Source organism: Pungitius pungitius, chromosome 11 (genome assembly GCF_949316345.1).
Source record: "Pungitius pungitius chromosome 11, fPunPun2.1, whole genome shotgun sequence".
Taxonomy (NCBI): Eukaryota; Metazoa; Chordata; class Actinopteri; order Perciformes; family Gasterosteidae; genus Pungitius; species Pungitius pungitius.
The window spans coordinates 13,021,196-13,049,043 of record NC_084910.1 but is presented as its reverse complement, the minus strand read 5'-3'; the positions used below and the strand labels follow the sequence as shown (position 1 = coordinate 13,049,043).

Sequence of the window (27,848 nt, the reverse complement as noted above, 5' to 3'; positions counted from 1 at the left end):
CATTTATAAACCTAATTCGGGTACATGTTCTGCATGCCAACTGGCTAATTATGTGCTTTCTGTAAAGAAACCAAATAACTGTGCAATGCAGTATTATCATTCCTACTGGCAGAATGTGCGGCACAAATAAATATAAATAAATGCATGCTAATAGACATGAAATCACATGTGATGGGACTTTATCGGGAATATTATGTGACTCTTATCCCCAAACCACGTCATTTTAATACATTCCGTGCAGACTGTATCACAAATTAGAAGAATACTGCTGTCAGGCATGAAAAAGGGCAATAGTACACTAAAAGAAGTAAAAGTATAAATGATCAATTGAATGAACAGACATCTCTCATTCATCATGTGTGACCTAAATTAAGCAACAATTTTTATGGTGATTTTAATTTTTTAATTAAAGAGTGTGACGTATGAATTCAGATTTCAGTAGTTAGAACTTCTAAGGCTAATGCGCCATGCTCTAACTAACTGAGTATGCATTTATTCACCAGTGCCTGTTGCTGATTTAGTGAACAATGGAGCAAATAAATGCAAATCCTCCTTAAATATGGCGCGGTTGCATAAATATTGCAACAGACATCGCTTTCAGCATATGCTACCACGTATTACCATAGAGGTGGCAGAGGGATAACCAACAATTTAGGGTGAGAAAGCTGAACTGAATGTAGTGCAGCAGTTGTTTGTCCCCTGAATGTCTTATTTAATTACTTAATTGACCTTGTAATGGTGACGACCCTGGCATGATGACACACAACACCAAACAGCCTGAAAGTAACCTGCAGTTTTGTTAAAATTAAGCAGTTTGGCACTTTGTTTCAGTTTTATATTTTGGCAGAAAGCAGGTCTCCCACTTGGTGGTTTTGTGACAATCTCTCCTGCTGGTGAGGGACGACTTCAAATACTGATTTATAGTTAGAATCCAGCCCCAAATGGCAAGCAATGGTTCATCATTTGTCTGATGTCTGGTGTTTTGTATCATCTTTGCTGTTATGTCTCAGACTTCTGGACACCAGAGCTCAGCTGCTGACTCGGACTGGCTGCCATCCTACCAATGTTAAGATGAAACACATATTACAGATGACAGCTTACTTCTAATCTCAGCATCTGAAAACGATGTTACTGGTGCGCCCATTTACTCGCAACAAGGTTCAACCTTTATTCATACATTTCACCCAACACAGGCGCAACACATTTAAAATTCCTAAATCAATTGTTTGTAATTACGGCAGCTAAGATGTCTTCTGCATCCCTTTGAATACTTCCATGAATATTTATTCAAAATGTTTTATTAATGTGCAGAACAGCAATTTGTGGCTTGTTGTAAAAAGAGACTTTGGAAAAAACTGTTTTAGTTCATTGAAAAATATTTATCTTAAAAGAAAGATTTTAATGCAAAACTGAACATTATTTTGGAAAGTCCTCAGTTGCTCCATTTCTGCGTATTTTGCTGATTCTCACCTCCCTCTCCAGTCAGTCCCTATCAGTCCTAATAGTGTGATGTCGCGTGTTGAGTGCAGATGACCAATTTTAGACTCAGTCATGGGTGACAGAATTACACATCCTGAGGAATCATGAGGCCATGCAACATATTCAGAAAAAAATGTGAAATACTTATAAGTGAGTAACTTTCAAATAAATATTGACCATTACTCCCTGGTTAGACCACAACTTTAAAAACCAGAAGACTAATTTGATTTGATTATGTGTTGCAGCTGGTTAAATAGCTCTACTAGGATGACATCAATTACATTTGTATAAATCTCCCTGCAATTTACATTAACATTAATACTCACCAATTCAATATACAATTATAATCTGAAACAAGCAGCCATGATAAAACATATGCACAGCCCTAGGATTTGTATGATAAAATATGGTCCATTAAAAGCTCACGGTCACTGTTACAGTACTGATATTAATTTATCTATGGTCCGTAGGCTTTTGCGGTAAAATTGAAAAAAGGAGATTAAAAGGATAAATTATGGCTTAACACAAATAGAAAACTGAAAGTCATTTTGCTGCATCCTCCAGCAACATGGCACTTTCTATGCATTAAAGCAACTCTGATAATCTGACATTATTAAAAAATACTCTTGTGGCATTTGCAGTGTGCTGGATATTGTAGAATGAAAGACAACACAGAAGAGAAAAAAACCAAGGTCATAAGCTATATTCAAACCCATGTTGTTTTCAACATGAGACACAATGAAAATGAATCCCTCAGGGCTCTATTGTGTTATCCTATCGCTTCTGTGACCTTTTTAAAATGGATGGTGCTGTTTTCTTCTGTTGCAATGAAATTGCTCATAAATAATTTGATCAATTATGTAATCCACTGGAGCCACCAGGAGTGCTCACGGTTTACGTTCTTTTATCTTTGCACATCCATGTCTAGGTGTGATAAATAGTTATTTATTTGCTAAATTGTAGATATCGTTTCCAGAGTTTGTTTTTGTGACAGCCAGATTATCCTGCTACAGTGAGCATAAGCGCCAAAATCAGTATTATCTATTAAGATGCAGATTTAAGATTATTGCTGAGTCAACATGGATTTGCGCTGTCTCGAGCTGCATGACATTATTCGGGGCTTATTTCACCATCTGGCACCAATGCAAAGTTTCCAGCTATTTCAGCAGGCAGCGTCACAAGTAAATTGTATTTTTCATGACCTTATCCCAAGGCACAATCCTAAACACATGCAGAAAAACAATGTCAGAATAAGAAACGAGGAGTAAACAAGATAATTACTACATTTGTGCTCATTAAATCAAATCCTTTTTACAGGTGCCTATACTCAAATTAAGAAGTGAATAACATGAAGAATGCTTCGTTTCAGCTGGGAGGTTTAACCTGCCGACTGCTTACAAATGTTAATTACTATGAACTCACTGCCCCTGTGTTGTTGTTCATTTGCAATCATCAGTTTGTCTGACCATGTCGATGATCACTTTGAATGACTGTTTAGAAAAGGAAGGGAAACTCCTGATGAGGTTTTCATTTTGTCGTATTGATCAAAGCCTTCCATGATACCTGCAGCGATCATACAAAAGCACCTCATGTGACTCAGAGATGATGAAAGTCCTGCTGATGTCTTACACATCGAGGCACATCAATTTCATAGTGAGATGTCTCAAATGGAAGATCTGATACAAATCCTGGGGGGGAAAAAAAAGCATGATGTAAGATTTGGCCTTCCATGTGAATATTCAACTATTTCACTGTTTGAGAAAGCGTGTTCATTCCTCTCCTGAATGAGCAACACAGGCCTGCCCTACATTCTTTGGTCTTTGCATAGTTGCAAGTGAATCCTTTTTACATGTTGAACTTCGTCTGAGCAGTGCAGTCAGAGAGAATTTGTCTCTTGCCCGGGGCAGCTGAAAACAAACCCAATTTGTACGTGCTGCTTTATGCAGAGCAAATTAGTACAGACGAAAACACAAAACAAAAGCCCCAAATGTAAACTTCAATCAAAAAAGCCATTTTACGTCACTCAGATGCCGCTTTTTTCAGATGGATAACCGACAGTTTGACAGAACTTTACAGTCATATTTGCACACACACACATAAGTTGAGGGCACTGTGCAACAATCTTTTCCAGCCCCGTGTTGCTGCAGCATTGACCCCCCCCCCCCGATTTCCTATTTACCTTCTCCATCACCGGCTGCTCCCTTCTCTCTCCGTTTGCCTCCCACTCCTCCCCACTCCTAGTCCCTCCTTTTCTCATCCTCGACTCTGTTGCCACGGCAGCCAAACATGACATTGAGAGGGAGAGAGAGAGAGAGAGAGAGGGGGGGGGGGAGAGAGAGAGAGAGAGAGAGAGCAAATGCCATCTGATTCATTTAATGTGTGTGTGTGTGTGTGTTTGTGAAAATGTTGGATAGGTTTGTGTACATCTCTATGTATCTGTTGTGTGTGTGTGTGTGTGTGTGTGTGTGTGTACGGCGTGTGGGTGTTTAAGTGGGCAGCTGCGTGGAGTCGGTTCATCGGTTCATCACAGAGCTATGGCAGTGCAAACACTACCTTTGTCTGTCTTTACTGCATATAGCAGTGCAGTTTCCGTTTTCTATTTCATGTTCACTCCAAATATCGGGTTATTTTAAAGCAACTTGCCCTCTAAGTGATTCACAATCATCTCTTTTGTGAGGCATTTGTGCGCCGACACAGATTCAAACAAAGCTTCTCTTGCTTTATAGTAGCAGACATTGTTTAAGTATTCTGCATCAATAGTCAGCTGAAATGTTACAGATTATGTCTGTGCTGATACGAAGTCCTGCCACTCCAACAAATCAAGTCAAATCAGATTAGGTTCATTTGTGCGGCCGGTTCAAGTAAACCCAGTTTTCCCCCAATGGAATTCACAGGCTCCCACCAATGGTGACAAGCTCTCTAAAAACAAGGGAAACTACAATTAAAACACAAAAACATTTTAGCACCTAGTTACACCAGTTTGTAAAAATACAAATCTTAAGGGTATTATAGAGATATAAAATGTCAAATGTCATTACTATTATATTAAATCCTGTAACTAAACCCATACCAGGATGAAAGTGAAAGCATCCACTCACATTCAACACTGATTTACATTGACAGTGTATTCTCCCTCAGACATTGTTCTCTTTTCAGTGCCTTATGTATTTCAATCTTGTATTTACAGGGCTTTGTTTTGAATGCAAATGTTAGCTCTTCAAACAAGCCTGGGGGGAGCGGGGGGGTGGGGGGGGGGTTCAAGGAGAGCCTCCTAATTGTGATTAAACTGCTGCGCCTGCATATGCCGCCCATGCAACCAGTTGGACCTGCGTCGACAGCCAGTTACACTGAAAAGAACATCGAGTGCATCTAGCTTCACCCCCCTAACCTCCAACTGCTCTGATCCAAACAGCGGGGGGTAAATAATATATGCATGCAGGGGGACTGAAATGAAGACTCACTGCTGGCATGTTCAAACACATAATACGCAGGCAGGCAGACGTGAATAAAACAAAGAGGAGCACACTGCGGTCTTCTCGGGAGTCGGTCCACGTGTGTGCAGCTAGTGGATGCGTGTGTGTGTGTGTAATATATATATAGCATACATATATATATATATATATATATTCTCGCGTGACATATTCGGATGTGACAGCGTCAGAGGAGTACGGTGTTTCCCCGAGCAGGCTGTGTCACTGACTGAGGGCCTCTTTGTCAAGGAGAACACTGGGGAAGCATGTATCCGCGTCCGATGGACGGGGAGAGGAGGGGGGGGGGGGGGGAGAGGGAGGGAGAGAGAGAGAGAGAGAGGGGGGGGGGGGGGGGGGAGAAAGGGTCAGCTGGGGACTCCAGCAGAGAAAGTGTCCTGTCGAGATGGAAGAGACCGATGAGAGCTGAGTTAGGGAGAGAGAAGGGAGAGGGGTCAGTAGAGGGAAAGGGGGGTGTAGAGTCTTCCTGAGACTGGAGAAATAGGGGCCGCTTGAGGAGAGTGAGGGGGGGGGGGAATAAGAGTCACACAGCCAGACAGAAAGCCAGACTGGAGTTAATTGGGTTGGGCACAATCACCTGACAATATGGCGGTCATAAAATAAATGTTGCGATAAAAACTCTTTTCATCATTATTCCGAATGTAGTCGTGATTTTCAAAATCCACTTCCCTTAAATTCAGGAAACATTTTCAGACCGCTCATTTGGTCTGACAGAAAGTAACACTAAAATAAAGACAATTTACAATAATTTTCCAAAGTAATGCAACAGCTGCTCACATATGAGCTGCCAGCGAACGGCACATTTTTCTTTCATAAACTATAAAAGTGTTTTATAAATGGCAATGTGCTGCTGATTTAACTCATTTTTTAGGCTGCAGTTTGTGATGTTGCTGTAATATCTGATAGATGTTCATTTTATTTTGCCCCTTACTAGAGAAACAAACAATCAACCCGCTTCACGAGATTGTGTTTACTGCAGTACTTGTATTGAATTGCCTTATTTTTAATAGGTGTACATGTTCATGTTGTTTCTTATTTCATAAGGCCGAGCTACTGATTATTCCTGTTACCCAGTATCCTGCAGTCAAGTAAACATTCTCAAAATTCCTATTTAAGATTTACATGCCAGCTTCCTAGTGGGCAACATCACATGAATAAATCATATTTGCTCAATAGGTTTATCCTCACCTTACAGGCATGTCTCCAATACAAATTCTCAAAAGCCACTATCACCGAAGAATGGCAAAGAGAAGGTGAGGCGAGAGCAAAACTCCTCCAAAGGAATTGAAAATAATGTGGTATGGAGTGGAGGACATTGGTCAGATAAAATAAAGCGTTTGAGACGGGTACGTGTGAGCGGAGAGAGGAGCGAGGACGTTTGAACGGCTGCAGAGTGAAAATGCTGAGTCAGCGCGGCCAAGAACGTGTTCTGTTCTGCCTCTTTGAAATGAGATGCAGACACCGAGTACTAAACACTTGATCCTACAAAAGCCAAAAGGGCCGAACGAGGGGGGGTCCCTGGTTTTCGTTCCTCGCACCGCTGACACACACACACACACACACACACACTGAGCCGACCTCCCCGCTCATCCATATTGTCCGGGGGTGGGCGGGGGGGGGAGACAAATGTCCCTGATCAGGGACAGCACCCCTGCTGTCTCTCGTCAACAAGGGTTTTTAATTGTGAGAAGAGCGAGCAGAGTGAGGTTTCTGTGCCATAATGGCCGGCGGTGCAGCCGTCTTAAATCCACAGCCTCTGTAGCCGTTCCACTCGCAAATTCAATTATGGGAATGATTCATCCTTCTATTATGATAACTGTCAGATTTTCTTGTGTCATACAATAAGGCAGAAGGGGAAAAACAAATGATTTGCCAGCCCCCCCACCGTCACCTTTCTCCTCTCCTTCGTCTCACCCGCCCTCCCCCTCAAGCTGCTCCTCTTCATCTCGGTTCTTTTTCTCTTTCTCTGCGTCCTTTCCTTCTTGCCTCGCTATCGCTCATCTTGCTTCCTCTGTCTTAGTCCCTGTTCATCCTCTCCTCATCTGCCCGGGGGGGTGGGTGCGGAGGGGGGGGGGGGGGGGGGGGTTAGGGGTGGTAGCGTTCACTCGTTTTTTCCCCCCATTTTCTCCATATCTTCCCCCCTCCCGCTTTGGCCCTCCCTTTGCTTCCTCTCCATCGCCTACACACCCCCTCCTTCTCCCCCCTTCTCTACCACACGCTTTCTAGATAATTAAGATCTCTAATTTTACGGTTTTCTCTTTCATAATAGGCACTGCAGACACTACAAGCAAGACACCCAAGTCTCTGCGCACTCTCGCACACGCACGTGCGCACACACACAGACACACACACACACATATACAGTCACCCGGCCACATTAATCAGTAAACACACACAAATATGCATGTGCCTTTAAATGCACACTAAGATGAAAACATGCACCAAACAAATAAATCTCCAACTAGGATGAATGTCCCCCCCCCCCCCTCTCTCTCTCTCCTACACACATACAGACACACTCTCTGGCACACAGCGAGTCTGGATATTTCTGCTTTGGTGTATTTGTCTTTGGTGCCGGGGTCCCGGGTGATTTACAGCAGGGTGCGGGATGAAAGCGAGCGAGGGGAAGCAGTGGTTTTTGTACAGCGCAGAGGAGCGTGGCTGCACTTGGCCCCCTCTCTGTTCCAGCTATGCAGACTGACACCCGACTGCTACAGGGGCCGTGTGCTTCTGCAGCAACAGAGCACGTACAGCAGCCAGACACACGGTCCTCGCAGATTAAACACGGCAATAATATTGACTCTCAGTCCCTCCCCCCTTCAGAAACACATTATTCTCTCTCTCTCTCTCTCTCTCTCTCTCTCTCTCGCTCTTTTGCTTTCTCTGTCCTGCAGTGTTGGATGAAGTTCTCTGATCCTTAAGTAAAAGCACAAATGGCACAATGTAAAAATAGCCTTGCTTTAAAAACGTCACCAAAGTAAAGTGTCATTTGAGGTGCATTGTATACTTACTGTAACGTATCAAAAGACCTCATTTCACAAAAGAGCCCCCTTCATAGAGATTATTTTAAAGAGAGAAGGTAATATATTGCATACAATAAAAGAACATCATCTAAAGTTAAACAACCTTTAATCAAATAACAAATAAAATGTATTTTGAGTCATAAAATAAAAAAGTAAATCCTCTTTAAAAAATGAAAAGGGGGAATTTGGCTGGCAGTTTATTACATGTTAGTCTGCACTATGGGATCTAAGAATGTAAGTGTCAGAAGTCACATGATCTCACCCTGTTTTTTTTAATGAATAATGTACTGTGAATCATATTTTTATCGCAAGCACACAATCACCCACCCACCCACGCACTCACGAACACACACACACACACACACACACACACACACACACACACTCAGACTGATGAAGAAATCTACAAGAGATTGAACTAGCATAAAATGAAGCTCAGACTCACTCAGCCTTCCGACTAGCTATTAGAGTCCAACACCAAGTTTAAGTATTAAGTGGATCACTTAAATGAAGTTGCTGCGAGAAAAGACGGGGGAGGTAGAGTTAAAGCTTGTTTTCAGTAATGCCATAAAGCCTAACACACATTGTGATGAACAGTGTTTAGCTGCTTCAGTAAGGACTGTGCAGTGTGACTGTACCAAGTGTTTACAATATAACACATTTTATTATTGATCCCTTTGAATCATTGTAATAAAAAATATCAATATACTACTATGACGACATACGATTTTTTTAAATGAATCATGTACTTTGTAGGTTAATATTAGTGCTGCAAAGTAATTATTAACATGCCAATGCATTATGTTTAATAACTTCTACTGTAATGCAGAGAGTATACCTGAATGCAGCACTTGGTTACTTTCCATTGCTGTTCTTCTGTCTTTCTGTCTCCATCCTGCTCTGCATCCCTCTTTGCAGAAACACTTTACAATCTGTTCTCTCATACCCCATCGTACCCAGCACCATTTCCCTTGCTTCTTTTTTATCTTATCCACCACCTCCCATCCCCGTCCCCTCCACATCCTCTGTAATTTTCTCTATCTAATGCTGTCAATACCTCTCAATAACAATGAAATATCACCGGTTCGATCCCGGATTGATGAAGGCATATCCTCAGTGAGGATCGTATTTGTCATCATGGCAATCTGCTTCTTGGTAATAGCCAATCAGGTGTCTCCTGTGCGATGCAGTGCTCCCATGATAGGTTCCCCGTTGTTTTGATCGACTGCACCAAGGCCCGCCACTTCAGCTGGGCTCGATCGATACACCATCACACTCACAGACACACACACACACACACACACGTGCACGCGGACACACTTTGATGAAGACTAAATCGAGAAAGGGACCACTGACGGGGGAGCAAACTGAACACAGTAGCAACAGCCGGCACAATGGAGCGCTGTGTGACAGCAGTGTGCTGTAGGCATCTCACTGTGGGGTTGGAATAATCATCTGTTACATGAAAGTCTCAGTTGAACATGTGCACAATTATGCACACGCATACAAAAGTGACAACAGCATACCACTGTCTCTTTGCTTTTGCAATATTTATTTTTTTATACAACGTTAAGACCTATTGCTTAGAAAGAATGAAATAGATTTGGTCAGTGCCCGTTATCATATGTTGTGTACGAATGACCTCCCATTAGCCCTGCCCCCTCACATTGAGCATCTACCATAATGAGAACACAGCCATCTGCACAGTATGGCGCATGCTATTAGTATTACAGACATGTTTGTGTATAGTATAGTTAGACTGGAAGAAACAGAGGAAGGTAAATGGGCAGAAAGCAGGAGAAAAGAAGGGAAAATATGGTTGGTTTATAAGAAGGATTTAAAGGCACAGGGTTTTAGATATTTTTTGATGTGCTTGAAAGATGTGAAAAAAATAAGAACTGAAAGTTAAAAGGCTGTATTGAAAAAAGTAATAATGGAGGTGGGAGGGGCGCTCAACGCAGTGACTAACAGTTTGCATCATATTCTTCTTCTGATGTACACACAAGTTTATGCGAAAACACAAAACGCCAACGTACTTCCTTTCCCTCGTGTACTTGTCAAAGCCAAAGCCTTCTTTGACTCCAGCATCCCTGTGTCTACAGCCCAGGGGGTCAACTGAAGGCCATGAACTGAGTCTTTCAGCTGTCCGTCTGGAGCTCCAATCGGTGAATCAGACTTTTGAAACATTCCCAGGTCAGCAGAACCTACCAACACTTCCCTGTCTGTCACACAACACTCTTTCTCCTCTCTGTCTTCATCCTTTTCCTTCATCTGGCCGTCCTTTTACACTGGCCTGTCAACATGTCTGTCAGAGCAAGGTCATGTCACTCCTCGACGGCTTAGCACCTGTGGAGCTCAGCTGAGCTCTCTTTGAGGGCTTCTTTCTGGTGGTTAATGTGACTGTGTAGGGGGGTAGTTTATGGAAAACATACAAGTGGATTTTGGCCATGTGTGGGTGTGCATTCAAAGCCATTGTCTTTGCATTTTGCAGTCTCTTTGTACGTTTTTTCCAGTATGTGACGGAGCATCTAGTTGTTGGTGAACCCCTTGGAGATTACTTCAAGTCTGAGCCCTGTCACTTTGAAAGCAGCAGACTCTCTGCTGTATAGAGATGTGTTTACAGTATTTCATTATTAAACAGGCAGTGGGGCATTGGACTCGGCTGCCTCTGTGATACGACAGTGAACATCTTCATAGCTCAGTGTGAAAGTCTGTCTTGTATGTGCTGTCAAATTACAGGTGCTCCCACTACAAAGAAATGCGATAGGGCAGACTCAACATAAGCAGCGGGATTTCAATTTGAAGAGAGACATGTTGCACCAGGAGATTGATTGTGCTTCCAGTAACGCGCAGTGTGTCCTCCGATCCCGTAGGTGGTGGTACAGGCAACCGTCAGAACATTCTCCATGAGGAGCAGTAGAAGATGCCGGCTCTGCCAGCACTGCTGCTGTCAATACACGTCGTCCCCTTCCTGTTAGTCACCCTGCTGCCAAGCTCCCTCAGTCAGGCCCCTTTGCTCTCCTCCGTCCGGATGGGTGAGTGGCCATCCTTACTACACCTACATCAGAAAGTTTCTCAACATACTCAACATGTGGGGTTTTTTTCTCACTCTGGTGCCTTTGCCAAATTAGATCTAATACCATACCTGTGGTACATACCTGTTGGTGACCAGAACAGTGTTCTCCCCATGCAGTGAGAGAGTGATAGAGATCGGCAAATTTCTTTTGAAGGCGGTTTGCTCTTCTGTAAATGCAATATTAACAATGAAAGCACCTATTCCTAAAAAAAAAGCATGCATCACGAGCAGGAAGAGCTCTCATCTGCAACGATACCCTTCAATGTTTTAAATATCAATGGATTTCATCTGTAAGAATGCAGAATACAAATCAGAATGTAATTTAGTATTTAGAACTGTCTGAGCAAACAACTCATTTACACAGATGACAAAATAATACAAACATACCACTGACTTGAGGACTTGAGGACTTGAAATTATAAACATGAAATGAATTGTTCTACTTGGAATATATTGTTTGCTTTCTGATAGTGAGCCAAATGGGGAGACAATCACCAATCTCTCTCCCTCCCCCTTTCTAGCGGCCATCCTGGATGACCAGTCTGTTTGTGGGCGTGGGGAGCGGCTGGCGTTGGCCCTGGCCAGGGAGAACATCAACAGCGTGATGGAGGCTCCGTCCAGAGCCCGAGTGGAGGTGGACATATACGAGCTGCAAAAAGACTCCCAGTACGACACTACTGACACCAGTAAGTGGAGCCGATGCACGCCGAAGAAAACCAGTGGAGCAGATTCCCTCGACCCGTCGGAGTGATTAAGTCCTTCTAAATATACTATGGTCCAGCAGGGCATAGTCTCTAATTAGCACTGACATAAAGTGACCACTGAAAATACCAGTAGCTCTTATTATTAATCTGAACTATTAATATGAATACTGACTGCTAGCACAAGTACAAAAGAACAGTAGTTCTGGTCATATTCAACTCAAAAAGGGCGCGGGAATTTTACATTTTCCTGAAAAGCGGCCTTTTTGTTAGCAAAATCCTCAAATGATGACTTAAACCTCCACCACTTTCATGTGATTAGGAGCCAGTAACGGCTTGTGCTGATTAGTTTACATGTCATTGGAGACCAGTAATGGGGCAGAGAGCCTGTCTCATTAAAAACAGTGGACCAGTGCCCTCCAGTAACAGCTGGCACTGCCTACTGTGACGACAAAAACAAATCATCAAACACTAATACGGATCAGCAGTGCAGGACAGCAGAAAGCATAGTCGCTCCATGAAATTTGTATTGATGACAGCATGTATGGAGCCTTGTAAAAGTGAGAAGCAGCACTGTGGAATCCTGTCACAGAGGAGACAAGGCGCTCGGCTCCGGTTCTAACAGGCCGCTGACCCTGCCACGAGCCACTGGCAAAATGTCTGGGTGCTTCAGAGGGGTCGGGCACATACGTGCATGCATGAAATGTGTGTGTTTTTATGGGCTTGTGTGTGCGCCCTTGACCGATGGGCAGGAGACTCTTGATTGGCTTGTTAGCTCGCAGCCTTTATTCGTCTCTGGATCAGAGAGCTCATCGTCTCACAGCTACACACACGCGCCCAAACACGCACACACTCACGCGCACAGGCACACTTGGGCATATATGCTCACACATATACTGGGACACACACACACACACACAGATAGAAGAGCTAACAACAATTAGAAAAGCACAGTTAAGTCACCGGAATATTTGGCTGGTTTATCTGTGAAATCAACTTTCAGGTGAGTAGACAGAAAACATGAACAAAAACTCACTACATGAAAAATTGTCAATATAAAAAGGGTTTTGTAAAAAAATCCCACTGCTTGGATCTATAAAGTCTATAAACTGTTTTTATTGTAAATATTTTCCACTTAAATACTGAAGCTCATTAATTAATTAATTCCCATTTGAATCAGGGAATTTTCAAGTTTCCTTTTTAAGTGTTAGACCACTTGTAATTTCTTGCTTTGACAAGTGAAATGATCACATTCAGGAGTTTTCAGGAGTAATGGACAGAACTGGTATGCTTTTTTAATTGGTTCAAGTGGTCTCCGTCTGTGGATATGCGCTTATAACGCCACAGCACAATTTTAGGATTCCCAGCAAATAATTGATGTGGACATTCACGGACTCCTGGGAGTCCCACTTTGAGGATCCCTTTCGCGGGAAAGCCCCGAAAGAACGTCGTGGTGTGTTAGGAACACTGGTCGATGGCAGATATTTTATCTTTGAATTGTAATACGCTCATTTGCTTTTCACCTGTCTGTAGGTTAAATCCGAAGCTACAGATTTCAGCCGGGTTAGTTTAGCACAGGCTCATACGTATCGTACAACATGAGACATTGGCCTTCTTATCTGATTCCTGAGGAAGAAAGTGAATAACTGTATCGATCAGTTACACGGACCGCAGGGCGGTCAATTTGTCAAGAGGAACACAGCTTGTCTCTTACTTAATTGAATCATCAACATCGTGGAGACGTATGTTGCATTTTGATTAAAAAATATATTTATATCTTTTTGGTAATGCTTAGCTTCGTGAATACTTCGTGAAACAATTTAGTTGATATTTTTTCGTCATTTAAAATATATATAATACTCAAGACTCATCCGTTTATCTATTGATTCTTTGGCCAATCGGAACAAGAGGTGGGAGATAATTAGCGTTTATTTATTTTTTATGTTGACAACATATATTATGAAAAAATCCCAAATCAGTTTGCTCAAAGAAGCCTTGAAACACGGATTTCAAGATTTTGGAGTGAAACGTGAAATTCATGCTTTGACACACCGTAAGCGTGATCATAGAGACGGTGTTTACTACAGCTATAATTGAGTAATTTGTATTTAATTTCATAAACAAATGTATAAACAGTACCCCCATAATAATGCTTGCCTGCAAAAAGGGAAATGATGCAAAATGGCATTTGTTAATCTATTAAAGTTGTTTTGACGCCAGAGATAAAGAGCATAAAATCATCAAAAGCAACTGTCCAGAAGTGAATAATGCCTGGCGAGCCCTGCTCTAGTCTTTGCAGTATTTATAGCTAAATAAATTAGATTATAATGAGACGGATTGTGCTGCAACAATACAATCAGCGCTTCAAGTGAAATCCTAATGAGTCCTATTTTTTTGCTTCATTTTAACACTTTCCCCCGAACTACAGTTGCTACTGTAAACCACCTCTGTGCTGATGACCAAATGAAGCAGAGCTAAAGGTGTGTGTCGACATATCCGGTGTTTATTTCCCTTTTCCCCGTTTCAGTGTGTCAGATTCTACCCAAAGGCGTCGTGTCTGTGATAGGTCCCGCCTCCAGCCCCGCCTCTGGCTCTACTGTCAGTCACATATGTGGAGAAAAAGAGGTGAGTGTGGAAGACACAAACACACACAAATATGTACAAATCTGTGTGTATTGGTGTCTCATGTGCGTACGGACATGTCTTGCCTCCGACTCACAAACCTGGTGAACATTTGGTTTCATATAATTAACCGTCGTCAAACTGTTTTGTCCTCATAGCCTTTCATCCTTTAGGTCTCTCTCTTTTCACCCCCGTAGCCTCACTATGGGAGCTTCAACATTCAGTACGCTTCCTGCTGTGTGCCAGCCTTCCTCAATGTTTCCCCATCCTCTCCTCTCCTCTCCTCTCTCCAACCTTCAGATCCCTCATGTCAAGATCGGTCCGGAGGAGACTCCCCGCTTGCCGTACCTGCGCTTTGCCTCTGTCACGCTGTACCCTAGCAACGAGGACCTGAGCCTGGCCATAGGAGCCATCTTGCGCTCGTTCAGTTACCCCTCAGCCAGCCTAGTCTGTGCCAAGGCTGAGTGTGAGTACACATGCAGCCTCCCTTCTAGACACGCAGCACATGACGTGTGCGCGGCTGTGTTTGTTGTTTGGGTGGGCGTTCTTGTGAGCTTGTTCATCTAGTATGCGTGTGTGTGTGTGTATATTAATGCCTCTGTGTGGGTGTTGGCACAATCACACAGTTTGGGCTGTTGTTCACAGTTGGACACTCATTTTGACAGTCTGGTCATAAAGTGTTGTCTGTTGTCAGAGTTCAGAGCACGGCTTATTTTTATTTTATTTTCTTTACTCATGCTTGCACACCGTCTCTTATGCACCTCACAAGTGTTTTAGGCCAAACCAATCAACAAATATTAGTGTTTGAAATACTTTCCAGCATTGGAAGAATTAAAGGCACATGTGATTTGACTTGGCAGGCACGCAGAGAGCTTTAACATCACAGGGGATTCAGGGCTTAGTCAATAGCACTCTTTGTTTACGAGCAAGTCAATGATGTGTTATGCAATGACCTGTTGATAGTCCCAGGAATAAAAGGGCTCGGTCGGATGGTGGCCGTACTATTCAAATCAAATCTATTCAAATGAATAGATTAAATAATACACTATGTTCTGTAAGAGGTAGCAAAATCCCCCCTGGATGGTCGTACAACTTGTCGTGCGAGTGATCCCGAGCTGCTGTGCAGCCGTGGACTCACGTCAGCCAAGATGAACGGCACAAGAACTGAAGGGCAATTACATAAAGAATAAGAGGGACCATTGAAGTGACAAACAAAAAGCTGTGACGTCATGAGACGTGTATTCAGTCAATCGGGTGTTTCCATTATCTCCCGAGCAGGTAGCCATCCCCCTTGTGCTTTCTTGAAAGTAAGTTGAGTTCCCTATGGACTATTTTGTTGAACTCTCTGTATCTCTCTGCATCTTCTTTCCAGTTTTGATCATCAGTTCAATGTGTAGATAAGAGCCCGATCTTTCAACAGGCCTTTTCTGTATAGAATTAAAGGCTGTGGATAAGATCACAGTTACTTACCAGGCACAAAGATGCAGCTTTCGACAGTGGAGAGACTGACGGGTGCGTTTGTGTAATATATTTTGCTTGAAGGTGATCTTTACAAGGTTATCACACTCACAGACTCTGACCCACTTGGCTGCGCTATCTATCGTCATGGAGCTGGTTGCCATGGCTGCAGAATAGGTGCTAACTGCCACTCAACAGGCTTGTTCCACACTCGGAACGACTGTGTGTGTGTGTGTGTGTGTGTGTGTGAGAGAGTGCGGTTTTGGGGTGCTTGTATGGCTCTGTGAGTCTATGCTGAGACTCTGCAGAGTTTCAACATCAGACAATGTTCACCACCAGCTCACTTGTTTTATTCATCTTGTTTACCCCAGTGTAGAGTGGTGTACTCAAGTGAAGCAGGCATTCTCTTTTTTTTTGTCAGTGAGGGGAGTGTCACACCATGCACCATACCCTAACTGAGTAACATATTTAGAAACAGGTCACTTTTAGCGACACCTTGTTGATGACATTATTGACATTATTCCCCTTAGAGCCCAGGGACGTACAATAGATCTGCTGTTAGATGAGAAAGAGATTTTGGGTCGTTTCCGACAAATCTTCACCTGCCTCGCCTGGGCCACAAAGCCCTTATCTGAGCCTAATTCCATTATGCAGTTTTCATGAGATGGATGAAGGTAAGGACAGTGAGAGGGAGCGGCTGAGCACATGGAGGAGGGGATGGTGGCGCCGTGGAAGCGGGATGGATAAAGAAGAGAGGTAACTGGAGCACGGGGCTAAAACGAGAGAGATGGAGAGGTTAGCGCGCATGTGTGCACGAGAGGAAATGTGCGAGTGGGTGAAAGGAGGAGAGGAAGCTGTAAAGCGCATTGATTTTTTTCTCCCCCTCCTTCTTCAAACTAATTAAAGTTTTGGCCTGGTTCAGTGATTACCCCACTGCTAACAGAGGCTTTCTCAGGCTGAAGGGCTCTGCACACTGCCTCTCTCTGCCCTCCTCCTCCGTCCCACACATGCCGGCCCCACCACCCATTTACATAGCTTGAGGTGCTTTACTATGGAATTACAACTAGGAAACATCGGGTTAGACTTCGTCATTTCTTCTCCTTGACCATCCAGTCTTTTTTTTTCTTTTTTTTTAAGGTTCAGTTTTTTGATCACATACTTTTTTCATTGTAGGCACCCATCAAATAACTGAAAAGCACAGCTTGATGGATGAATTACAAAGCACTCAAAGAGTGCATATCTCTGCCAAGGCGGAACAACTCTCTAGATTTATTAGACTATTAATAGAACACATTTAGAAATGTGTCATACTGATTGGCCGATGGCCCCCCATCAATTTGGGATGATGCCTCATACCTTAAAATATTAGGGCTTCGTACAAGGTTGAGTTTCAGATGAGTCGGACGCGTAAGTACTAAGTTCTAGTTACATTTTGTCATCTTAGTGTAGGCTATATGTATGGCTAGAATGTCATCAGCGTTTGATGTAACACACGGGGCTTCATGTGCACATTTATCAACTTGTAGCATTTGCACATTGCATTTAAATGTTTTGACAAATGTTCATGTCAAGTAAATGTTGACATCAAATTTAATTTGAAAGTCAGTCATAGTGCAATAAATAACCTACAGGGCATCTACACTGAGTGGACCTTAAAGCAGAACTTCTGCTCAAAGGTTACAAAATACACAAATAATGTTTTGAACTCATGGAAGTCATTTATCTTTACCTTAGCCTTTATCAGCGTGTCTGTAGGGATGATCATTTCAAAATTAACGTATTTTGTAGTGTTATTGTCATGAATGCTTTCCCTAAAAACGCAAATATTATGCAGCAAATAAGTTGTTTTTTGTGTGACTTTTTCTTGTGATGCCCGATGTGTGTAAAGGCCCTCAACAAACACACTGTTGAGTTCAGAAACACTGTTAATCAACAAAGAAACACACTCACGGCAGTGGATTCAAACTTCAAACCATTGGTGGCGATCAAAATAGATTAAAGTCCATCTACAAGACTGAATTCAGACAAACTATAAACTGCACATTAAATAATGTTTAATTTCCGGCAGATTCAGACAGACCATCGATCATCCGTTGCCAAATGACACAAATACATGACGTGGATAAATCAAGGTTATTACGGGTCCCCTCGAGCCTTCGCGTTGGAAATATGAGTTTGCGCCTCCTGATACAGACGTGGATATGCAGCTCATCTGTGCTCTGGCTCTGCCTCAGGCCTGCTGAGATTAGAGGAACTGGTCCGCCGCTTTCTCATCTCTCGGGAGACGCTGTCAATCAGAATGCTGGACGACAACCTGGACCCCACGCCGCTTCTGAAGGAGATCCGAGACGACAAGGTGGCCACCATCATCATCGACGCCAACGCTTCTGTGTCCTATCTCATCCTCAAGAAGGTCAGCTCTCTCATCTGATTCTTCACGTCTGCACATACACACGCGGGATTCAAAGTTACGTTACGCACGGCGGCATTTGCTCTTTTCTCCTAAATGTTACTGTCACGTAGGACATGCAGAGAGACAAAAGGATAAAACGTCTCTGTCGTTTGTTGAATTAAGCATTTGTACCTTCTTTGGCCTCCGGGGTCTGCACAGGGAACAGTAACATACCCGCAGCAATCGGTTGCACTCTTAAGAAAATATTTGAGAAAAGCCAAATCTTTTGCTGGGATGCGGGGCAGATGTAACTATTCTGGGTCACAGTAGAGCCTGTGATGCCGATAGCCAGCGCAGTGAGTCATAGTTTGAACGTGGACGGGATGTTTTTACTGGGCACATCGGAGCGGCTTTCCGCCCTCAGCGAAATGTCCTAGTGTTGTAGCCCGATGATGTAAAACAGTGATTAACGTATGCTCCCTCTCCTCCGCCATATTCCCTTCTACTTTGTCCCCCGTCTCCTTTGCTCGCTGCTTCTTAAAACCTCCCCGGCTCCTCTCTCTTCCTCCATCAATCTTTTTTACCTTGTCCTGCATTCTCTATCTCTTTTTTTTACATTCTGTATCCAACCCTTATTTTTCTCGTTCTCTTTGTCCCGCAGGCGTCTGAGCTGGGGATGACATCAGCGTTTTACAAGTACATACTCACCACAATGGTAAGAGCTCACCACTTCTTCCCCTTATGCTGTCGTCCATCTTCTATTCCTCACTTTTATACTTCTTCTGTCCCTTTTACGAGAGGGTGAAGGTACAAAGGCGGAGGAAGCACGAGATAAAGGGAGGAGGGAAGAGGTGACAGAGAGTGAAAGAAGACAGAGGAGATGGGGTGGAGAGGGGGAAAGCGAGGGATGGATCTGAGCAGTGAACACGCTGTACAAAGATGAGGGCGCGCGGATAAGGATGGGAAAGAAAATGAAGGAGAGGGGGGGGGTCTGAGGTGAAGGTGATGACAGAGTGTCACCCGCTACCATCTGCCCCTTTGATACACTCACATCTCCTTCCACCATTAAAAAATGAATCTGTCACATTATGCCGTGCGCAGGGTAATTTTATTTACTCCTCTACATGATGGGATCTGGATTCCACGTCGTGTGTGTATATCTGTGAAAAATCTAGCATCCCACCCCCCCCCCCCCCTTATCACTGCTGTCCCATTTTTCTATGTCTATATTGTTTTTTTCTCTCTCTATCTGACATTGAGTGTTTTCACCCTGAGTTGCCTCCCTCTTTTATTGATCTCATACATAGAGCCTTTCGTATGTACTAAGATTTGACACGCTGTCAGCATTGTCACTCAGCAGAATTTTCCTTCCTTCTCTGCAAACACCCCAAATGCTCCTCTTCTGCCTTCTAGGACTTCCCACTGCTGAGGCTGGATGATATAGTAGATGAGCAGTCAAACATTGTGGGTTTCTCCATGTTTAACACCACCCATCCCTTCTATCTGGAGTTCATCAGAAGCCTGAACCTGTCGTGGAGGGAGGGATGTGACCTGACGTACCCCGGCCCTGCGGTCAGTGCACTCGAGTACTCGCGCATCTCTACATTCAAGAGGGATGTTCAAAACTCAGTGTGTATCACACGTACCATTAAGCTGCTTTATTCCTCACACTGATTCACGGAGCAGTTAAACAGAGCGGGCTAGTCTTTTGCTTGTACTTAATGGGTATTGATGTATCCATCTGTGCTTCCTCCCCACTGGTTTACTCATTCCTCCCTCCCCCCTCCCTGTTAACCATTCAATCATTTCTGCTAGAACATCTTTTCTCATTGCCTTTTCTCTTGATTCCTCGTCTCTCCTCACTGTGTTTCCATCCCCCCCCCCCCCCCCCCCTCTCTCTCGTTTCCTCTCCCCCTTCCACAGCTCTCGTCAGCGCTGATGTTTGATGCGGTGCATGTGGTGGTGGGGGCGGTTAGGGAATTGAACCGCAGTCAGGAAATTGGAGTGAAGCCGCTCAGCTGCACCTCGCCCCAGATCTGGCAACATGGGACCAGTCTTATGAACTACCTGCGCATGGTAAGTATTATAAAATCACCTGCTGATATACAGTGCCTGCTTGCCTGCTCATGCATACTGTTTGAAGTGTGGTCTCAGCTTGATTACATCTTTTAGGTGTCCAAACTTGTGATGTTTTTTTGTTTTTTTTAAATTAATAGCCATAAAAATTAAGATTACACCTTGAATTAAGACCTGAAACGATCAACAGAAAAACTGTCACATCTTTGCTTTTTCCATACTCACTAGATGTGGCCTCTTTGTTTGTTCTCTGTTGTATGTGACAGTCATTTTAATTGTGTTGTGGATTGTTGGTCAGATAAAACCACACATTTGAAAAGACCTTGGAATCCTGGATTTTATGTTATTTTATAAACAAAACAAATTAAAGATTAATTGATGATGAAAGAACATCATTGCAGGCTTGTCTTGTCGCACCAACAGCGCTAAAACCAAATCCAAATATTTTACCAGACAAAAGCATTTGACACAGTCCAATTATTAAATGTTCCTCACTCGATAATCTCTCAGGTTGATGTATTGATTGATGACTACGACAACCGCACCGTATCCTCCTACATCCTGTTGCATGTAACCTCTGTCTCTTGTTACTCTTTGTCGTCTGTGTGCTCCTCCCATCGACCACCACCTGTTGCCAAGGCAGCCCGAGCCCCATCTCTCATTGCACCTACTGCCGCCGGCCCGTCATCTGCCTTTGTTAGTCAACATCGCGGCGTGCTCCTGCGTCGGCGCCGTGCCATTCATCATACTGTAGGTCTTGCTAACTGTGCCAGCACCTGGGCTTCGGAGAGGCTGAGCCGTAAGGTGTAGTCCCGAGTCTCGTTAGCGGGCTGTTGACTCTCTCTGCTGCTCTGACTGAGCCCCTCGCTCAGTCAGTCGCTTTGTCCTTGTTGATCCAGAATGAATCACCCTGGTCTTGTCCAGTCTCAGACGTTTCCTCGGTCTCCAGCTCCTTCTTTCTTGAAGTATATCACCCTTGTTTTTTTTCCTCATAACTATAGAACGTTTGGATTTATGCCTGTATCTTTGTCTCCTCATCATTTCTACCTACTTTCTTTTCATGTTCGCATTATTTCTTCCTCCTTCTTTCCCTTCCTCTTCCCTGCTCTCTGACCTCTCTCTCGGTCTGCCTGTCAGGTGGAGTACGACGGTCTGACGGGGCGTGTGGAGTTCAACAGCAAGGGTCAGAGGACCAATTACACCCTGCGGATTCTGGAGAAACACCGAGGAGGCCACAAAGAGGTCAGGAGTCACCTGTTATCATGCAGCAGCGTTGGTCACACCCCCCTTAGGCTTTGGGTTGGAAACAGGTCAGCTGACTGATTTCACTAAGCTGCAGGAGCTGTTGAACACAGATGTCAGCCCTCGCAGCCTTCCAGGGTAGCGGCCAAATATCTTCACTTTGTAAAGTTAGTTTGACGCGGTTCACCTGACAGCCATTTTTTATTTTATTTCATCTGAAGGCTACTGGAAGACATTGACCTTTTGTTTTATTCATCTACTGAATGTCAAACGGTTGTAAAATGTTGTAGTATCTGTAGTTTTGAGGTCTAGTGTCTTTTTTTTGTGTTATGGATGTCTTCTGATGTTTGTTGTGGTTTGTTGGATCTTGACTTGATATTTCTGATCTAACGACATGCAAAAATGTGTTTGGTTTATATTTCTTCTCATGCTAAAAATCATTGGGCATTAAATCCATATAATCCTTACAATGGAATTTAATGATGACAATGTGATCATAACCTTGTTGTTTATATAAAACAAAAACCGTCAAGTGTTAAAATTGTGATGATGTGGCCTTTCTTAGGCAACTCTCACTATGGTAATTTCAGAATGTTTTATAATATAACAATAATATAATTACTTGCTCAGTATTGTCACTTATCACTATCTATCTGCAGACCAATTATCGCAGCAAAATACAAAACAAGTATTTTTACATTTTTTAAGAGAATAATGTGTAATTTCTTCCAGGAACACTTGAATTCCTCTTCATTCATTCACCTCCCCTGTCAGTCTGGGCATTTCATCTTTTTTGATGCACATGTTATATGCCACTACAAAGTTGTTAGTTAGTTGGACACCACAGAGAACCAAAATAAAATGTGGGCAGAAACAGCCAACGAGGTGTTCGGTCCGCATTTTAATGCTGTTTTTCTGTCAAGGTGAGCGAAGATAAACATAAAAATATGTTTCACCACCATTTCAAAATTGAATTTAAATAAAGCATAAGTACACACATACCTGCAGATCCAGGGAAATAGGTTGCGGTTCATTGACAGGAGGAAACACCTTCCCTTAATACATGCTGGGTTTTGCTCTAAGCCAACATCCTCCCATGCTTACACGAAATACCATCCGATAACCATTCTTAAATCTAGTCTTTAGCCATACGAGAGGCCACATTTCATGTCTGTAGCATTTTAACTCAGCACCCACTCTGTAGGCTGGCGGAGGTGTTATAGAAAACCTGTGGCTCTGAGGAGTCATTTCTTCTCCTCTGACTTAATGAAAAATGTTCAATGAATAGAAATGCCTCTGAGTTGCGGTTCCACCCCTGCATGCTAGTTAGGTTATATGCATATACTTTACTGTTTTCATAAAAAGGAAATTTGTGTGCTTTTTGCAATGCAATTTAATAAAAGTAAAAATAGATATTGCAATAAAACTCCTGCTCAAGAGAGCGTTTCATCTTCTCCCAGCTCATGGATATTAAGCCAAAATATTCAATTGACCAGTAGTGTTTGTGTACAAACTATGGTGCGTGGCCTTCCACAACAGTTGCAGTGAAGTAGCAGCTTAAAAGTACATTATTCATCCCACAATAGGCATTGATTTCTTCTCGCTTTCCCTTTGTTAGATCGGTGTCTGGTACTCCAACAACACTCTGGCGATGAACTCCACCAGTCTAGATATAAATGTCTCAGAGACGCTGGCAAACAAGACTCTCATTGTCACCACCATACTGGTAAGGTCACAGTTATCTTCTGGTCCAACACGCTGGTGAGATCAGAGTTGTTTTTGTGTTGCTTCACAGGCTGTGCCGCAGCTCATGCTGTGCTCTGGTGTGTTTTTGCAAATTTCACTGTCACCGTAGCTGTCATAGAAACTGACAGAGCTGTGTTACTGAATGCAAACTGCCAAAACCCTGGTGTTCTGATACTGTTCAGACAATACATGTTTTCTCCTTCTGGTTTCCATATGAGTAATTCCAATCACAAAATCAATAAATCTGTGACATGATGGTTCTTGATCAACTTCAGGTCAGTGTAGATGTGTAAAACAACCTCATTTAGTGCACTGCACCATAAAGTGCTGTTATATAACATCAAACATTATTAAAATCATCATACAGTAGAACAAAAGTCATCCCCATAGACAAACAAAGCTTCAGAGTGCACAGTGTTTATTCTCGCCAGGACCTTTCAGGACCTTTTCTCAGACCCAGTTTCCTTCACTTACCCGTTGCTGTGAGACCTGCAAATAAAACATGAGATTTGTAGGTCAACAGATCCAGTGATTGAAAGCCATTTCATTTTATTTTTAAAGGAATTCTCCAGACTTTTAGTGTTGGACTTCCATCGTGTTTGGGAGCTCAGACAGATAAAGAATGCTCTAAATGGATTCTGCAGAAGCCGGGCCGGTATCCTGACTTTAAGTCCAAAGTAATGGTCAAGCTCCTAAATGGATGAATCATACTGTTCCCATAATACGATTGTATATATTATTTTGTAAAGTCTTCACCTGCCTGTTAAAGTACCATTTCTATAAAACTCAATGTGCTCTATGTGTAGGCTTGGTTACAAACTGCGACAAAGTGGTTTACATGTTGATGTATGACATTTGTGGGATTTTTACCTGAAAATAATTAGATTTAATTAGTAGAGACTCACAATACTTTCAATAAAATTAAAAACTGGGCGGCTTGTTCACACACAATGACATCTTAGAACATCCGATAGAGCAAGGCTTGCTGTCTGTTTCAGAGTAATATTGATCTTCTCTTCACTCTCTACCTGAAAGAACAGTTCCTCGACCTGTCTACCATTCACATAATAGTTTTGTGCTAGTTCTCTTTTTGTCTTGGCTTTGGACTGAAGCCCCACGTTTCTCCCCCGTGCTCAGGAGAACCCGTATGTGATGCGCAGACAGAACTACCAGGACTTCCAGGGCAACGAGCAGTACGAGGGCTTCTGTGTCGACATGCTGAAGGAGCTGGCGGACATCTTGAAATTCTCCTTCAAGATCAAGCTGGTGAATGACGGCCAGTACGGGGCTCCAGAGCCCAACGGCTCTTGGACTGGTATGGTGGGAGAGCTAATCAACCGGGTGAGTCCTCCCCCTCACCTCCCCTCTGTCTCTCGGTATCACAATCACACCAGAAACACAGAAACATGCGACTAAAAAGGCTCTATCCAGTGTCTGTACAAACAGAATCTCTCAGTCTGAACACAGACACACACACACACACACACACACACACACACATTCAAACTCTAGCCCCAAACTACAATTTCCCGTGTTTCAAATTGCTCTCAGAAGGGAGTAAGACTTTTATCTAGGACAAAAGCTGACTTGATAATTCTCCAAAAGAGAGTGGTAGCATTGCCTAAAATTGTCTGCCACATCTTTACCCGCAGTAGCCCCCCCTCCCCCCCCCCCCCTCTTTCCCTCCCTTTCCAGGCCTAGTGCGCCTCTGACAGACGCTGTGGTTGAAGCAGGCTAATGAGAGCCCCTCTCTGCTTAATTACCATACGGTATACTTCAATTACCGGACTGTGGTCCCCATGTGGGCCTTGCCACACTGGTGCTTCCCCAGCACTGCAAGCTTCGTCTCCCTCCTGGCCCCCCCACTGCCTGATCACTCAGCTCTAATTAGCGGTCCATGTTCATCAATTAGCCCTAATGGAACCGATGGAGGGGAGGCAGAGCGACCAGAGACCTGCAGGGTTTTATACAGGTGGAAAGACCAGCCACCCAGTGCTTACTTGCAATTAGCCTCATTTGGACAGTGGATAATGTGTGTGTGTGTGTGTGCCAGAGAGAAAGAGAACGGTGCACATATGTATGTTTTTCCAAATGTGTTTTGAAGTGCCTCCGTCGAAACTTTTTATTTTTCATGCGGCAAGTCATTTTTGAACAGAGCTCTCTCTCATCCACCCAGCGCGGCGTTGAGTGTCTTTCTATTTTTAAGCCGTTACCTGACACTTGTGGGTTTTCTCTCCTGCGCTCCCTCTACCTTTCCTCTCGCCCCCGCCACTATCAACCCTCCATCTTTGTCAACTCCGCAGAAAGCCGACCTGGCCGTAGCGGGCTTCACCATCACGTCAGAGAGGGAGAAAGTCATCGACTTCTCCAAGCCGTTTATGACCCTGGGGATCAGCATCTTGTACAGAGTTCAACTGGTGAGGGTGTTATCTGGAGCTGCAGGGCGCCCGCTGCACGCTACTCACTACCAGTCCTGTTTTAGTTTTAACTTCTTTTATTTGCGCTGCTTTCAAGCGGGGCAGGGTCACACAGAAGGCGACGGGCTCCACTTGTTCGATGACTCTCATGGAATCGGACTGAACGTTACATAAGAGCTGATCTCATCTTTGAAGCCCGGGATTGGGTTGATGTAGTGAGCTGCATCCACTGTGTCCACAGTGAAATTTATAGTCGTAGAATTTCAATTGCTCAATAAGTCAGTGCTGTGCAACTGGGTAACAGTGGCGGCTTTACATTGCTAATGAGGTTTTGGGTCTCAGCCAAGTATGCTTCAACAGCCGGCATTGTGAAACGGAGCATTTATGGATTGTGGCATTAGCGTATCGCAGCACTGCAGGCTGACGATCGGCGTGCAGTGAAGGACACTGCCCCCCTGTGGAGCCGAGGGGACAGTCTCTGACGGTTGAGACACGACACCTTGTTTTCTAACACTCTATAACTTCCTCTATGTTTGTCCCCATCTGTCTCTGTTGCTCTATCCATCTCTTTTCATCCTTTTCCCTTTTTTTCTCCCTGCACCAGGGTCGGAAGCCGGGTTACTTTTCCTTCCTCGACCCCTTCTCTCCGGCCGTCTGGCTCTTCATGCTGCTCGCCTACCTGGCTGTCAGCTGTGTGCTCTTTCTGGCTGCAAGGTCAACACATCCTCACACATCACACACACACTGTACCCCTGCTCTGCAGCTCCAAAGCCATTCATCTTGTTCAACACAAATACTTGTCCCACTGACAGATGGGCAGGGATCAAATGACTGATTTGTGTTGGCTCGAACGATTCGACAGAGGTGCATTTGACCCCAAGGTCATTCCACTATGCCTGTGTTCCCCCAAACAGGCTGAGCCCCTATGAGTGGTACAACCCGCACCCGTGCCTGCGAGAGCGCAAGGACATTTTGGAGAACCAGTACACGCTAGGAAACAGCCTGTGGTTCCCTATCGGAGGCTTCATGCAGCAGGGATCAGAAATAATGCCCAGAGCCCTGTCCACCAGATGTGTTAGCGGGGTGTGGTAAGTTACTGTTGTCTTCATTCACAATTTGCTACATCATTATTTTTTTTATACATTTTGTTGATCCATAAAGGACTGATGAATTCTATCCATATTACCCATCCCCGCGTCACAGGTGGGCGTTCACGCTGATCATCATCTCCTCCTACACGGCCAACCTGGCCGCCTTCCTGACCGTCCAGAGGATGGAAGTCCCCATCGAGTCTCCGGACGACTTGGCCGACCAGACCAACATCGAGTACGGCACCATCCACGGAGGGAGCACCATGACCTTTTTCATGGTACGACCCACTGCAGCAGCCACGGCTCTGGCTGGCTTAGGTGTTTTGGGCTATTCCAACGGGGTTTGTTTTTGTATCCGTGCTCACGTGTTAAATTGTGTTGACTTTCTGAGAAGTTTGGATTTAATCCAGATTATGACATTATTATCTCCTGAGTTGTCTTTCTAGCGTAAATGTTTCCCAATATGAGTGTGCGTGTACGTGTATGATTTACTGCAGTTTGTGTCTTTATTGCTGTGCCTTGAGTAAGTTGTCCCCATAGTTGTTACATTATGTCTGAGTTTCTCTTTTGTTTTCTTTACGGCTGTTTGTATAAGTGGCTGACTGCCTGTGTTTGCTTTTTAGAGCGCTCGCAGCATCTGTGTCGGCATCTGTGTTTGTCAAAGAGCGTGTGTGTTTTGTCTCCGTGTGTAGGTGTGTTTGCATGTGGGAGTGTGTGTGTGTGTGTGTGTGTGTGTAAGTGAGTGTATAAAACACATCATTTGTTTGTGTGCATGCTTGGGGAATGGCTACATGCCAAATTGTGTGTTTGCTTTGCAGGCTTGTGTTTTTTATTCATATTGAGGATATAAGAAAGAGTGGTCTGTGTTTGCCTACTAATCCACACAAACACAAAAGTAAAATACATTGTCACATTATCACACACAGATGCCGCCCTCTTTTCTCTTCTCCTTTCTTATCACACAGAGAGAAGCAACATGTAATTGTTCACTTTAAACACTTAATCCTGTTCAAGAGCTTACCATATTTTGCTCAGTC

The 27,848-nt window shown here is 43.8% G+C and overlaps 1 protein-coding gene across 5 annotated transcripts in view; it reads left to right on the top strand.

The window, feature by feature from the left end:
- Positions 1-27,848, top strand: part of grik5 (glutamate receptor, ionotropic, kainate 5) — a 71,246-nt gene that overhangs the window by 34,322 nt on the left and 9,076 nt on the right. For 4 of the 5 annotated variants that reach the window (XM_062565714.1, XM_062565715.1, XM_062565717.1 and 1 more), the window contains 15 exons: positions 10,864-11,025; positions 11,588-11,752; positions 14,295-14,392; positions 14,690-14,855; positions 18,082-18,260; positions 18,901-18,954; positions 19,653-19,811; positions 20,163-20,315; positions 21,453-21,557; positions 23,176-23,283; positions 24,441-24,644; positions 25,607-25,720; positions 26,325-26,434; positions 26,635-26,808; positions 26,924-27,089. In XM_062565714.1, the coding sequence (XP_062421698.1) occupies positions 10,914-11,025; positions 11,588-11,752; positions 14,295-14,392; positions 14,690-14,855; positions 18,082-18,260; positions 18,901-18,954; positions 19,653-19,811; positions 20,163-20,315; positions 21,453-21,557; positions 23,176-23,283; positions 24,441-24,644; positions 25,607-25,720; positions 26,325-26,434; positions 26,635-26,808; positions 26,924-27,089 (2,067 nt within the window). In that variant the 5' untranslated portion in view covers positions 10,864-10,913. Of the gene's footprint in view, positions 1-10,164; positions 10,184-10,863; positions 11,026-11,587; positions 11,753-14,294; positions 14,393-14,689; positions 14,856-18,081; positions 18,261-18,900; positions 18,955-19,652; positions 19,812-20,162; positions 20,316-21,452; positions 21,558-23,175; positions 23,284-24,440; positions 24,645-25,606; positions 25,721-26,324; positions 26,435-26,634; positions 26,809-26,923; positions 27,090-27,848 lie in introns of those variants that run through there. The other variant, XM_037452813.2, reaches the window with a different exon arrangement.